The sequence below is a fragment of the Furipterus horrens genome, unplaced genomic scaffold (genome assembly GCF_987537825.1).
Source record: "Furipterus horrens unplaced genomic scaffold, mFurHor1.1.pri manual_scaffold_6, whole genome shotgun sequence".
NCBI lineage: Eukaryota > Metazoa > Chordata > Mammalia > Chiroptera > Furipteridae > Furipterus > Furipterus horrens.
This window is the reverse complement of record NW_028327176.1, coordinates 26,535,814-26,552,144: the sequence shown is the minus strand read 5'-3', so window position 1 is coordinate 26,552,144 and position 16,331 is coordinate 26,535,814. Positions and strand designations below refer to the sequence as shown.

The 16,331-nt window shown below is 33.6% G+C and overlaps 1 protein-coding gene across 1 annotated transcript in view; it reads right to left on the bottom strand.

Moving 5' to 3' along the window:
* The window catches only part of EML4 (EMAP like 4), a 133,953-nt gene that overhangs the window by 32,475 nt on the left and 85,147 nt on the right, over positions 1–16,331 (bottom strand). The window contains exons 7-11 of the mRNA XM_090281209.1: positions 10,408–10,531; positions 9,014–9,163; positions 6,445–6,514; positions 5,204–5,314; positions 3,386–3,481 (exon numbers count right to left, since the gene is read on the bottom strand). Of these exons, the coding sequence (XP_090137335.1) occupies positions 3,386–3,481; positions 5,204–5,314; positions 6,445–6,514; positions 9,014–9,163; positions 10,408–10,531 (551 nt within the window). The remainder of the gene's footprint in view (positions 1–3,385; positions 3,482–5,203; positions 5,315–6,444; positions 6,515–9,013; positions 9,164–10,407; positions 10,532–16,331) is intronic.

The window sequence follows — 16,331 nt, the reverse complement described above, 5'->3', positions numbered from 1 at the left end:
TTTTATACTATTTATATATAATAATTCTGCATTAGGAAGACATATGAATTAGTTTTAGGTTTTTCAGTTTCTTGCACATTTAGGGAAAAGTACACTAAAACTATCAAATGCAAGAGCAGTGTACATCTATCTTAAAGACATTGCCATTTTGATTGAAAAAAAGTCTTATCTTTCTTTGTACTATTACTGACCACTCATTCACTTGAAAATATGCATGAGAGTACAAAGGAATTACCAGTAGTTTTTTTCACTGAAAGTACTGAATTGAGGATGATTAAAAACACTGTATTTCAATATGTTCAGTAAATACTAAATTCTTACTAAACTGATGTTTTATGGTAATAGCACCTACTGAAACTTAGCAGTAAGGTGAAATCTACATGCTTGTAAAGCTGTCTACTGGTAGAGGTGTCCACCTGCAGGGTGATCCAAAATACCTTTTTTCTTTTAACTTAGCAAAGAACTCCATGTGTATGGAAGCATTTCTTCATTACAAACCAACATGGTAAACACGGTAATCTTATAAACAAAGTGAGTTAAACATAATACCTTTCATATTCTTACATTAATAAAATGACACTTGAAAGAATTGAGTTAATTAAAAATGTCCCCCATGGTTCCTGTATTCCCTTAAATTTTATATTTCTACTACTAACATCTGGGCTCAACGGCCTTGTACAGACACATAAATAAAACTCAAACAATTCAATCTGAATGCTTTCTCCCCTTATTGGGTTATAAAATGAAGGAAAAGGATAGTACTTTTTCTTGTTCTATAGTTTGATATGGAACTATAAAAACCTAGCAAGTCAAAGTATATTTTAAAGATAATGTGTTAATTAACAAAGCAAAAATTAATCATCTCTCTTCCAGGATGATGTTGCCTTTTAAAATCGGATTGAACAGCCCTTAGTTTTCACTTAAAATCAAAACTATTTCACAGTTTAAGCTTATGGCAAACTGATTAAGGATTATAAAATTAACTATAAATATTCCCAGTATACAAACATATGCTGGTGATAAAGATATTCAAGATACAAATTGAAGTTATCTATGAAATTAAATTACTTTGGGTATAACTATAGCCTTACAGAATATTTTAATTTTATTAATGTATACATTATCTAGAAAAGTGCGTAAATCCTAAGTACATAGCTTGATAAATTTTCACAAATTAACACACCTCTATATAGCACCTAGAACAAAAACAGAAAATATTACTAACATCTCAGAAATACCACAGATCCCTTTTCTAGTCACTATCCCCTCCGCCTGCTCAAATAACCATAATCCTAATTTTTAAGACCACAGATTAGCTTTGTATGTTTTATTTAAATGGACTCACACAAAACCCACATCATGCTAGGATTTTCACTATGTTAAACATATAGAACAATATGAAGAAAGGTAACATTTTATAATACTGTCCTCTGTTTTTATTGAATATTTCTCCATCTATTTAGGTCTTCTTTAACTTCTGCCAGTAAGGTTTTGAAGTTGTCTTACTGAAAATTTACAGTTACATACATTGGCAAGTTATGAATCAACTCTCCAAATCCTTGCGACTTAAGCAAGGACAGAGCTTATCTACAAAAAGGATAAAGTCAATACACAGGGAGAAGCTAAGAAGAGACAGGGATTCAGTGATCCAGCCCCTGAATCAAGTCATTCCAAAGGCAAAATCCACCCAGGACCTTTACTAGAAGGTTTTTTCCTTCTTTAAACACCAATCAATAAATTCTCTTTAGGATAGCTTTACTTGTTTTGCACTGGAAAGAGTTCTAATACAGACATTTGGGATACAGTTTGGAGAGCTTGCTGAATGACTGGGTACGAGAAGCAAGGGACAAGGAGTCCTATCTATCTTGGGCAGCTAAGTGGAATATGGTGTTAATCGCTGAGAGGTGAAATTGGCTGGGAGCTAAGAAGGATGATCAGTATAGATCTGACTTGTGGGGTAGGACATTCAAATAAAGATGCCAGGCAGGCGAGAAGAATTGTGGGTTACTATCTGTGAGAGAGATCTGAGCTGCAAGTAAACAATGTGGGACACAGCAGACAGCCACTGAGGCCATGGTAGCAGTATATGATGTCAGTGGAGGACATAAGATATAACTCTGAGGAATACCAATATTTAAGGTCCTGAAAAGGAGACCAAGGAATGGCCAGGAAGAAGAAAACCACAAGGCTTCATCTGTTAACCTTTACTACAAAGAATCAAAATTCACATTCTGCACTTTGATGTTAACTTCCCTGTTTCAACGTTAAATTATTCTGAATGATGGCTAAAAGACTATCTGTACCTTCATTTATATTTTTTATTTATTTTAATTTTATTTTTCCTTTTTATTGTATTTACTCAGATGACATGGGTTAACAAAATTATACAGGTTGCAGGTGTACACTTCCATCATATATCATGTGTACACTGTATAGTGGGTTCACCACCCCAAGTCAAGTCTCTGTCCATCATAATTTATCCCACTACACCTTCCTCCACGAACCCCGCCCCGGCAATCACCACACTGTTGTCTGTGTCCATGAGTTTTTTATATATTTTTTGAAGTTAGAGGTTTTTTGACTTCTTATATTCCTTTACAGTACAATCAAATCTACTCTATTTCTTTCAAAATATTAACTTATGCTATTTGAAAAACATAACTTCTTTTGGACCAACGAGCTGAAAGCTGGAAACTTATACAGAACAAAACTGCTGAGACAGAGCGGCATGCAACTGAAGAGGAACTGAAGAGGAATGTGATGTTATTTAAGAGTACAGCAAATATGTCATAGGCTTTTTTTAGTCATCCTGTCACTTTGACTCCCTTTGAAAGCCTGTCAGAGGAAGGCCATTTCTGACCCATGTGCATGCAGTTGCAATGCTAACCTTACATTCTTCTTTTACAAGTTATGGCCTGATCCACACAAAGAATCAACCTTATTGAACAGCAACTATAAAATATGCTGTAATAATCCAGCAAACATAATTATGACAAATAAGCTTATCATTACACATGCTTTTCAGAAAGTTATGTTAGCCATACTCCTAGGAACGAAATTTTCCTTTAGATGTTTAAAGCTTTAAAGACCGAATGAAATAACACATTTTATTTAAAAAGTAGCAGTAGTTGAGTAGTATTCAGTATTAATTTTAAGATTAGATATTCATCAACTTTGCATTTCAGCAGCACAATGTGTGTGAAGTATCACTAATATTTTATCTTAAGGATACCATAATACCATAAAATAATGACAAATCAGTAAATCTGATTAATTTGGCCAGCTGGTAAGTGTTGCAAATTAAGGATATACAATGTACTTCCAAAAATCTGCAAAACAAATAATGTGTTCTAAAAGATAATAATCGAGCAAATATTTGACTTACCTTTATTTCTGCTGTTTTTGACTTTTTCTGCCAATCCCACACAGTAAGCATGTGCTCATTGGAGTCATCAATAACACATAAATGAACACCTGAATCCTAAAGAAAAGTCAATTAAACACCTTTTAAATTTTTCAGATAAGGCTGATTTCTAAGAACAAATACCATATTATTAAAACTGCCAACATTAAGATAACCCAAAAATCCCTTAAACTTATGATTCCTTGAACTATAACAAATATACTAGTTACTAAGACTGTATTTTCCTCAGAAATGATACTTTAAAAATTATTTTCAAGTTTTTCTCCTAAGTTGATTTCTACTTGCCATCTAGTCACTTCTATTACTCAGAGATGATAGCAAATAATTCATTTTGAGGATCCCTAGTCTCTTCTCACCTCATGCTTCTCTCTTGCCTTCTTGTATTTAAAGTATACTCCCTTGAAGTACGAGTGAAATGTACATAATTTTGTAACTTTGCTCCCAAGTTTTGACAGTTTAATGGAACAAGCTAAAATCAATGACTATTTTAAAGTTCGGCAATTTTAGCTTTCCATGATATATATTAATATGAGTTAAACAAAATTCCTATTTATTTTTCCAAAAATGATTTTCATTCACATCATTTAAGTCTCCTAGTTTAAGAAAAGGAACTGTGGATGATATTTTTCAAAAAAAATTTTTTTCCAATTAGCATTTGCAGCATATGCCATAGATGTCTATGGAACAAAGAAATACTATGGTGAAGAGGAAACATACTGAGGAAGGGCAGAGCTTACTCTTCTCTTGATCTTTCTTTTATTCTGCACTGGAATGATTACCCAACCTAGGAAAAGTCAGAGTAGGAGGCAATCGAGAGCCTTAACATTGTAACAATGCTATCAACAAGATGACAACAATTCCTGCTACAGAGATTTTCAGGGGAGAAAAAAAAAAAAGATAGTAAAAGTATTTCCTTTCTGTCCTTTTATCTCCTTTTCTGAATGCCTTTCTCCCAATTCCTGACTCATTTGACCCTTGACATTCAGTGCCTTCAAGCTAGCAAAGTTACTATATCCACCCAAATTTATCTTTCTGTTCTAAAAATGTCTCTTCCTCCTCCATGACCCACAAAACTCCCATAATCCAGAATACAGCTGCTGTTAGCTAGGAATTGAAGAGATGGTAAGAATACATATATATTCTAAAGTATAAATGAGACCCAATAAAATCTGGAGGAACGTTTATATTTGAAATTAAAAATTACAGACCCTAAAATGTAGGTCTCCTACATACTTTGTAATAATTACATATAATTCAAGAGTGAATAGAAAGTTTAAATGAGTAACAGTCTGTTTTATTTTCCCCTCAGAATTAAGTATTAGGTAAGATTGTTAAGTACTAAATTTTAAACTCATGTTGTCCTCAATTCAGAACCAAGATAATTCTTGACTTTAGTGAATACAAAGATCTGGCTCCAACATGATGTTAAGAAAAGATAGTATTTGTGCATCATCAGCCAAGTTTCATGTCTGTGAATTTTCTAAATAAAATAGAGAGCTCCAACATTCAAACTAAACAAAAGCACCTCTTATTGCTTGTTTTAACTATGCTATGCATGTATGCCTCTAATGACTGATACTACACTAGAATTCTATTTCAGGACAGAACGAAATTAACTAAAATTAAGTGTAATATTTTGAATCCTATCTAAACCAAAGTACTTCAGTACTTAGGTTAAAATGCTGGCTAACATCTCATATTTCGATTCAGTTATCCCTTTATATTAACACACATACATAAAACTGAGCTTAACTTCTTTTCAGCTTCTTTGTTACTTACTGCTTTTGAAAAATCCAGACATCCTACTCCACGCTCAAAAGTTCCAAGTCCAATAATCTGCAGTGTAGATAGACTAACTGAATCCCACACTCTGACATGGGGTTGCAGAGGCTGCAAAAACAAGGAGAAAAACACAAGACAACAGGACTAATCAGTATACAGGTGGATTCCAACAAATACCACCACAGCACAGAACTGTCTGCTATCTTTAGAAAGTAACAGGGATAAACAAATATCTAATAAAAATAGCTACTACATTTAGACATGCCACCAAAGAATCTTGAGCAGGTATTATTTTCTCACACCACGAAAATAAGGATGTAACAACAGCGATAATAGTAGTAGCAGCAGATGAGTTGAGTATTTCCTAAGTGCCATACGCTATTCTAAGTCCATGACATGTATTAATTCATTTAACCTTCATAATGCTATTATGAGCTATGTACTATTTATATTAGAATCACCATTTAACAAGTGAGGAAACTGAGATACAGAGATTTAAATAACTTGCCCAAAGTTATACAGCTATTAAAAGGTGGAGTTAGGATTCCAACCCAGGAAAATTTGTTCTGGATACTCTGCTTTTATAGCATTACCTTTACTTCTGGGAAAATAACACTTTTAAAAATTAGTATTCAATAAACTGTTAAGCAAACAGTTCTTAAAACAAAATCTGGAACTGGATGGGGTCTTGTAAATCATCTACTATAACCCCTCCAACTCCTTTTCATAAAAGAAACTGAAGCCAGAGAATCCGTAAGTACAGTGAGGTACTACTAGTCACTCACCATTAACAGTCACTGCTGATCCTTACAAATAAGGGATTTGTCATTTAAGCCTATTTAGTATTATTGAATAGCAACTAAAAATTTTTAACTGTTATCAGTGCTACTCATATATAAAATCAAGGGGTCCTTCAATTCAGGGAAATTGTAGTACCACTGGCACACATTGATAATTTATTCTATGCAAAGAAATTAATAACAATCCTATCAGTCCTCTCATTTTATAAAGTAAACTGTTTCCTCAGAAACTATTTTAAAATATTTTTTTAGAAAAAAATATTTAAGTAGTATGATTCTCTTGTTTTTTGGAATGTTCTTATATTCTAATATTTTTCCCTGCTTATACTAGAAATCTTAGTAGTCAAATTTTAGAACAAAAATGAGAAATAATAAAAATTACCATCAATTCCATTCTAACAGCACCATCACTAGGTACAAAGGGCATATACCACTCACCCTTCCATCTTTATCCACTCCAGCTATCTGTCCAGTTGCGATCCTAATTTTGTCAGGGTGCACAGCAAGGCTAAAAAGCAGTATTAACAACATTTTAAATATAGGAAGAACATGTGAAATAGCAGAAATATGCCTTAATGTCAACATTTTAAAAAGTTTTTTAATTATTAAAAAAATCTCACTGTGACCTATTTTATTTCTTTAGCAAATCAAATAAACATCAAGTATCAAAGGCTTTCCTTTCTAAATTTTCAGCTATACTTCTTTCTTTGTTAAACTTAACAAATTAATCAACTTTAAATCTGAAGAAAATATTTATTCAGACTTGTGACACAATAAATCCCTGTCCCCCTTTTTCTTCTACCTCTCTCCGCCCTCTTTCTCTCTGGTAACCACCATGTTGTTTTATGGGTCTATGAGGTTGGTTTTGTTTGTTTTTGCTTAATCCTATCACTTAATCTGTTTTTATTTGTTCGAGTTCCTTTCTAGTCCTGCATCTATGTTTATATACACAGTCACATGGTCTTACTACAATATTCAATATTACATTGTAATTTCAACCTATTAAAACATAAGCATTTTTCTATGTTGCTATATAATGCTTATACATATTAACTTAACATCTCTTCTATCATTTCTACTTTTCCACAAAGGAACACAATGGTGAACATCTTCAAACCTAGTGCTCCCAACTTCTTTTAAGGCTAAACTCTTACAGTCAAACTTGGGCAAAACACTTTTAAGTACAGATGGAAAATAGTATAGTATTTATGCCCCCATTCCTCATGCTAAACCTATAAGTAACTAACAAAAATTTTAAGATGTCTTCATGTCCATATCTAGAATCTTTTTACATCTTGCAACCGAGAGGCAAGCTCAACTTGAGAATATACATCTTTTGTTCTTTGTATGTATTGCTCATTGCTTTCCAGAAGAATAGTACCAATTATCAATTTAAAATAGCATGAGAAATAAGTGTTTAAAAAGTTTCACTATAATTTTCCCAAATTAAGAATTATATCTTTTAAGATACCTTGGTAATCTGATATAAATGATAGCTTGTTTTAATTTATTTGATAAGGAAGGAGGCTAGAATTTATCAATATGTTTCTTTAACTAATACTATTTCTTCTTACTTAATAGTTCATGTCCTTTATTCAGGTCAACTACATTAAAAGTGACTAAAAATGTAACATTAACATTTGGAATATCTTTAAAAATATTTTTTAAAAAGTAAAATTTCTAGAGTTCCGGTCAAGCTGGTAAAATAGGTAAACGCTGTGCTCACCTCCTCTCATGACCACATCAAAATTACGACTAAATTACTACAGAACAATCACCCTTGAGAACCATCTGAAGGCTAGCTGAATGGAACTAAGAATATAAAGAAGTTGCGTCAAGACTGCTTAATGACAATTATAGTTTATAGTTAGACACACACACACAAGTACAATTTTTGGATTAGGTAATACAACTGCATGGTTCAAATGACAAAAGCTATATAAAGACATACTAAGAAAAGTCCCTTTCCTATTCTGCCCCATCTTAATCCGTTTATTCTTCTTATTAATTCTGGAATTTTTTCACATATGTGGAAGCCAAGATATTTACTTTGCACACCCCTTTTACACAGGGTACAACACTGTGCACATTTTCCTGCTTTTATGCTTTGTAATTTGGAGTATATATTAAAGGACTTTGCATATTAATACAAGTACATAAAGAGCTTCCTCATGCTTTTTAAAAAATATTATAGCTGCATGGTAACCTATAGATACATTACAACTTCAATTGTCCTCAGTTAAGTGATATTTAGGCTACTTCCAATTTTTACTATCACAAACATATTGTAATAAGTAATTCTATACGTTAGTTTTCCAGTGTAAAAGGCAATATTTTAATCATCCCTAAAAGTTTAACAATATCTAAGTAATATTCTAATAGTCATAAACTTTTTCTGATAAAGATACATCTACAAGAAAGTATGAACATAGAGAAGCTTTTAAATGTTGGAAAGTAATAAATACAAGCAATAAACTATTGAACTTAATTAAAAAGCAAAAATAATTGAGTAATTTTAAAACATGCCTAAGCATTTAAAAGTTCTCACATTTTTACAGTTTGATACCCTATGAGATACTTATGATGCATACTCAATTATTTCTTTCTCCCAAAAAGAAAATCAAGTCCAAAAAACTATCTGCATAGACTAAATCCTTAATAAATATTTAGTAACTAATAATTGTTCTCATATCTTTAAAAGTCTAGTGCACCCCACATACACTTGATACTACAGGCTGGAAGAAAAGGATCATAAAAGACCTGAGAAAGCAGAGAAGTCCCAATCGAAATTTATAGGTGATCTGTTTTATGGCTGCTGATATCACACCAATTATTTTGGAGGCCTGTAAGTCCTTTTTTCTTTTCAAAATATATCCTACAGAATGCCCATAATGTCCTTAAATTCTGAGCTCTCCACAAGATATTTCCAATAAAACCAAAATTTAAAAAAAGACCAAAACAAAAATGAGCATGAAATTAAAAATGAGCAATGTTAAACGATACTAACCATTTCACACAATCTGTATGACCCAGGTAGTGTCGTTGAGTTCTCTCCTCATAATTAAATAGTACTACTACTGATGCTATGAAATAAACTATTTCCCCAGTAGGAAGAAGGTAAACATTAGCTCGACAGTCCTTTCCTCGATAACCATATCTTAAAAGAAAGTCAAGTTTTTTAACAAACATAATTTTCCAAGTGTTAAATTAACAATTTTGTCAAGGATACTTAAGAGAATCAGAAAGGTATAATGTAAAGAGGACTGGACTGGAACTCGAAAACTCATGTCTGCCGATGTGTTTGAATCTTAATTTCCCCATTCACCAGACAAATACATATAGAATTCCCAATGTGTCAGGCACAGAGCTAAACATAAAAATCAATGTGGGGCCTGTGTCCCTAGAGTTTATACTCTGGCAGAAATGACAAAACTAAATGCCAATTATATCATTAGAAAGTGTGGAAAGAAAAATAAGAGGATGCTAGAAGACTCATATTGTAAAAGGAGGACATCATTTAAGTGAAGAGAAAAACAGGGATCAAAAGAAAAGCTATCTGAGAAAGTGACATTTATACTTGACCTAAATGATATATCAGAGATAGCCAGGCACAGTTTGGTAGGCAGAGTATCTATTTAAAAAAAATTTTAAATTGTTTTTAGAGAGAAAGAGGAAGGGGGTCGGAGGGAGGGAGAGAGAGAGAGAGAGAGACAGACAGACAGAGACACACACACATCAATTTGTTGTTCCACTTATTTATGCATTCATTGGCTGATTCCTGTATGTACCCTGACCAGGGAGAGAACCCACAACCTTGGTGTATCGGGATGATGCTATAACCAACATAGTTACCTGACCAGGGAGAGAGCTCCAATTTACATAGTCTGGCTGAGAACAGAAGTTCATTCTGGAATTATGATAAAAGCAACCTTGATAATTTGAGCTCTTAATAATTCACATTATATCACAGGTTACAAAATACTTCAACCAATATTTTTCTACTTAATTCTCACAACAGGCCTGTGAGGTAGAAGTTATTAACCCCTTTATAAATGAAGAAAGTGAGGTTCGCTGGGAGTAAGTGGCAGAGCAGAAATGAAAACCCTAGTCTTCCAATTCCAGTGCAATGCCTTTTCTACCACATCACAAATCCTGCTGTGGTGATCACAGAATACTGCTTCCCCTACTCAAAGACATTAATTTTGGTCATTTAAATTGCTATTAGCAAAATATATAAAATATATGGTAGGATCAGAGATGACATCTCTTTACTTTCTCAAGTGGCTGTTAAAGCTTATTACATTTACTTTTCTGGGATAAAAGTCGTTTCGGTAGAGGTTAGGTAAACTAATTTTTCTTAAAAGAAGCAAACAAACTTGCTGTCATGGTAGAAAAGGATACGCCCACTCCAGTTTGAGCTTCTCAGGAGGCAGTTCTGTTCTGATGTCATCATAGTTGTCAACATCAGAAGGAAAACACATCGTAATTGGCCGACCTCGCATAAACATTTTAACATATTCTCCTTCTGTTGAAACACAAGACAAAAATTAAGTCAGATGTCTTTTCTGAATAACCACAGCAAAGTAATTAATGTGATACAATAAAAATGATAAAAAATAGCTACTTTATATAGAGTTCTAGTCTCATCATATACCACTGTCTTTTTGTGTAAAGATCTAGTTTAAAACATTGTAGTAAAAAACCAATGGTCATTTCCTTAAATAACTTTTCATTATTAAAATATAATTTATCTGTTTAACTTGACACATTTTAACAAGGCCAGGAAGGCTGAGGTACAAAAATGCAAAATAAAATAATTTTGTCATGGAAGTTTCTCTAGCAGTTGAAAGAAGAAAGAGATTATTAGGGCAGACAAACCATGTCTATCACACTACTTGATCAACCTACTGATGTTTAATGACTTACATACCACAAAGAGAGGAGTCAAATGCCCTCCTAAGCCAGGACAGGGAGAGAGCCTACGAGCTCTGCTACACATGGCTGTGAACAGAGCTGGGAGGGGAAGAGGACCAATGTCTCTCACTTCACAGTTGTGACTGCAATCAGCCTTGGGTCTAAGCAGTTAAATTCAATAATAATACACTAGTATTTTTAAAGACAGTGCTAGAAAACGATTTCTAATTAGCAGCATAGGTTTCAAAACATCTTTTATTTATATAAACCAATAGTTGTTTATAAGATCCACAATAGTCTAAAAATGTCAAAAAGACAACTCTACAATCAAATCGGTATTTATTATACACCTTTTACAAATAGGAACAACATATTAACAAATGAGATTGCTTCTTATGCCTTTAAAAAAAAACCAAACCAAAAAACCAACCCATCCCTGGCCCCAGTATTCCCACCTATATACAGATAGGTTTAATAGATAGTGGTTGTGAAATGGTTATAAAAATCCTCAAAGAGAAGGAGAAAATAAGGGACTGAGTACAAAGCACCGGAAGTGTCTAACACTTGCCAACTTGTCTGATGTAATATGAAAACAGCATTAGAAAGAGACCGAAAATGTGGTCATCAATTAGAGGCTAATATAACCTTGGGAGCTCTAATAACGACCTCGGCTGCTAATTCAAACTATGGAAGAAGGAGGAGAGAGACATTACTTTTCTGAATGTCTGCAAGCATTTCTTCTGAGTCAGATTTAAAAACTGTGCTTGTTATGGGTGAGAAGTTCAAGTTATTTTTATTATTATTACTCATAGTGTGCTCAGCCTCTGAGATCTAAGAACAGGCTAACAACTCCTACACCATGATTTTACCACCACATGAATGTATGTTTTTATGACTTCTGAATCTAAGAGTGGGCTCTGCTTCCTGATGATTTTTAGCATAGCTGAACTTTGATAACTAAATGGTTACCAACTGCAACTATTTCCCTTCTGTAATCATCTTTATCTGTATTTCCTTGTCCTTTAAGTTTACTTTCACATTGATGTGAATTTGTTTATAATTTTCATTTTTTTTTAGAACACAAATTCTTAAAGGCAGATATCCTGTCCTTTGGAATCTTTGATCACAGAAGCATATCATAAATGTTTTCTGAATGAAAAAAATAAAACATTTAATAGATGCTTCTATCACCACTTAGAGGAGGCTGTTTTGTCCAGCAAAGGGAATAGGTTAAGCATAGTACCAAAGAAAAAAAAAGCTCTCCTTTGCTAATAGAATACCATACTGATTTCTTATCAACTGTTAAGCAGCACAAGCAACTAAATAAAAGCAAAGGAACTACTGTTAGGATAAAAATGCTTTCCCTGCCTGTAAACTGGCAGTATATAGACTGGAGGCCAAGTATGTAACCTAGGCACTGCAAATAATTTCTGGGACTGAGAGGGAAGTAACACATGATAGTGGAAAGAATATTACCTTTGGAAAAAGACTGATCAGGGCACTTGCTAGCTGTGTGACTCAGCATGATTTTTCTAATACATAATATACTACTACTGCTCGTATTATAATCGATTAAGGAAGCCATCACACTATGAATTACAATATGAGATCCTCGACAAATATTACCTCCCCTTTGAGAAGGCTTTCTGATCATTCTAAACACTGTCTAGGAATTGCTTATAATACAATATTTAGCACACTATAAGATCTCATTATAAGCTTTAAAGTGACTGTCCTCAGAATAATTACATATAGGCAAATAAGCTAGAATTCTGCCGATTCTAGCATGTACACTTTAAAACAGTGGGCACAAATATCTACGGCCGAGACAGGAAATGCAAAATGAGAGCAATGGGAGAATACAGGATGCTGGGGGGGGGGGGGGGGCGGGCAATTGTATACCTCATGCCTCAACTCAGGGAGGCAGCAGCTAGTCAACTCCATGGAAGCTGTGGGCCCAGTGTTGCTAGATCTTCTCATTTTTCAAGAGTAGGAAATTTATAATTTATTGCAAAACCTCCTAACTTTAAAATGTTCACTCCTTTGCCAAAAAAGGGGAAAATATCATGTGAAAACACACCCTTGGCCTGCATACAGCACACAGGCCTCTAGTTTACAACCTCTTCTTTAAAGAAGACAGCCTTTACCTTGGGAATCAGGTAAAATATATAAATGAAGAGGAGCCTCTTTTATTCTCAATCATGATGAGTCAAATTCTCACTGCAGACTTTATTCTGAGGCTGTCAAGCCTCTTGACCTTACAGTCAAAGAACTTCACAGTTAATCTGCTTATTTTACCCCAATGCTTCATTCTGGTGATCCTCACTGTAAAGTACCATGGGAGTCAAGGGGATGGAATGGTCCATGGGACTGGTCAAAGAAAGAGTATGATTTGTAACATTAAAACAAGGCCTGGTGGTCCAGCAAAAGAATGTTAAGGAAGAGAAATCCTTAAACTATCTCCTAACAACTAGTAAACACAGTACAGGGCTATCAGTAATTAATAATAAAGATGCTGCTTCCTGAAATGTAGAAATCTCAACATTTTATCTCCTATCCTGGCACTGTGACGGTTCCTGGGATTGAGAGGGAGGTTACACAGTACAGTGGAGAGAACACAAGCTTAGTCACTGACTGGTCTGAATCCCAGCTTTACCACTTACTAGCTTATGCTCCAAAAAATATTCTTAACTGAATCTGCTCAATGATAGCTTAATTATAAAAGAAGAAATTCTGTGGGATACTATTAATAAAAATACCATAAATGCCATTAATTTGTTTCTCTAGACACACATAATGTTGGAACTAAAAGAAATCTTAGAGCTCACCTACTCCATTTCTCCACTTTTACAGAAGGGAAAACCAAGGTTCAGAAAGGTCAAATGAGTTTTTAGACTGTATTCCAAAATTTTGTCTATTATTTAGAACTTGGGAAACATTTTCATTCTAAAACTATGTTCTGTATCCATACTCTCCAAAATGACAGCCACTGGTTTTTAAACACTTGCAATGTGGCTAGTGTTAACTGAGATATGCTGTTAAGTGTAAAATACACACTAGATTCGGAAGACTTAGTATAGAGAAAAGAAAAACATCTACTCAGTAATGATCTTTTATATTGATAACATATTGAAATGATATTCTGGATGAATGATAAGACTGGATTAAATATATTAAACTTAATCTTACCTGTGTTCTTTTTACTTTTTAAAATGTGACCACTCGAACATTTTAAGTCAGAGATGTGTTATACATTATATTTCTACCGGACAGTACTGCTCAGACAAGTGGTGAGGTGCTCAGGCCAATCCACAGAAGTCCAATTACCTGACAATAAAACTTACTTATAATCCAAGTAATACTAGCTTGAGCTCTGGATCCCAATAGTAGAAAATAGAAGAGGAAGATGTTTCTGCTTTATTATCTTTGAAAAGAGTGAATGCTGGTCAAAATTTTGAAATACTTGATGCTACACTTTCCTTTCTCTGTCCCTCTCTCCACCTCCTAGCACTTCCTCTTCAGTCTCCTCAGGGTTTGTTAATCTTCTACATTAGCATCTGCCCTAGGTGGTCCTGTCCCCCCCAAAGGGCTCTAAATTGCGAAATGATCTTCAAACTCTGGGATAGTTATTTCGGGTGTTCTGAGAAAAGAAGCATTGCCAAAATGATTCACACTGATATACATAACTGACTATTAAAGTTGTTTATACATTTAAAAGATGCTTATCAAAGCTTATTAATCTTTCACAGACTGTAAGAAAGGGAAAGGAAAACTTCAGGCAAAGTGGAAAAGGAAGTCAGTACTGGACAACTCTGCTCCAGGATCAGTTCCTCCAGTTCTTTTTCTCATATCTTGCCCTACTTCTGGACTTTGAAATTAAAACATAAAGCAACAACAACAATAAAAAAAAATCAGCCTTTCAAAGGCAACAGCAAGAGCTTTAGGAGTTTGGGTCATGACTCTACTTTGTGTAATGGCTACTGCTGGCTATAGAAAGCCTTCTAAACTTTGAGAGAGTGCTCACACATTAAAGCATCTTTCTTCCCAAATTTTTCACTTTCAAAGTCTTTAAAAAAAAAAATTACAATCTTTAGAACTGAAGAGCCCATCAAAACTGGTATTTGCATTTTACCTTGAACTAGAATGTAGTTATAGTGTGATGCTACCTAATTCCAGCAAACAGAAAATTAAAGAATCTTTACTTAGTTTGAGTTTTTTCTCTGATATTAGCACATTGTTGACCAGTAATTTTATACAAAAGCTATCCGTATCACTGGCTATTTTTTCGTAATTGAATATAAAAATAAAATAATCTAAATAAATTTCAATATACTTTATTTATACATAATGTATTCAAATGAAACTCTGTATATATCTTCTACATAACTTTTAATAACTTTTTTTGATATGATAAACTCTATAGCATTCAACTACGTGCAATGGTACATAACACGTTTTGCAAATATACCTAGTTTCGCTGCACTTTTCTTTTTTGCCATTTTGGTAGTCTAATATCAGATTCATAACTATCTTCTGACAGACTATCATCTTCCACATCATTGCTATGTACTTCAAAGTCACTCAGACAATCAGAAAAAGTCTTTACATAATTCATTGAAAAATTCTTCACCATCGCAACGTGACGTATTTGAAATTTCTGCAATACTAAAATTGTGATAAAATCCAGAGTATCTAGAAAAATACTTTTTTAATAATGAACACGATTGAACACAAATTAAGAAAACTTTTGCAAAATCCTATATTACTCTCAGTTTTAAAGATTGTATAAGGTAATTCAAGTACAAACATGAGTTAACTCGTTACTGGTCAACAATGTTTGGGCTTGAAAAAAATGAGTTTTTTTTGTGACTGGTCAACATGCATTAACAATGGTAGTCCCCCAAATCAGAGAGCTAAACAACTTATAAACAAGATGTCAGAAATATTGATTACAATGTCAGAACATTTTAGGCTGGTTAAAATCTTCTCTTAAAAACAATTTATTTTCAAACATAAGATTTCAAATCCCAATTAATTTCAAACGTACAGCCATACTGCAGTAATGACTTAATATTTTTAAATTCCAATGAAACAATGTAATCTGTAAGGATCTTTGGACTTTGTACAAGGAATTTGATTTGTACTATCATAAAGTCTAAATTTTACTCCTTTCAAAGGTCTAACTGTAAAAATAGACCACAAAAAATGCAGATCCCCAAATTTAAAAAGAGGGTTGAATTAACCAGAATATTAACTAATCTTATTTCACAGATTAAAAAATTTCTAGCTGTGGAGCTTGCCAAATATTATGCAGTTAGTTTTACTGGCTAGAACGAGAACCAGGTCTGAACATTTTGACCAAGTACTGAAGTATCATACTACCTTAATTTTCTTCGTCCTACAGGCACAGT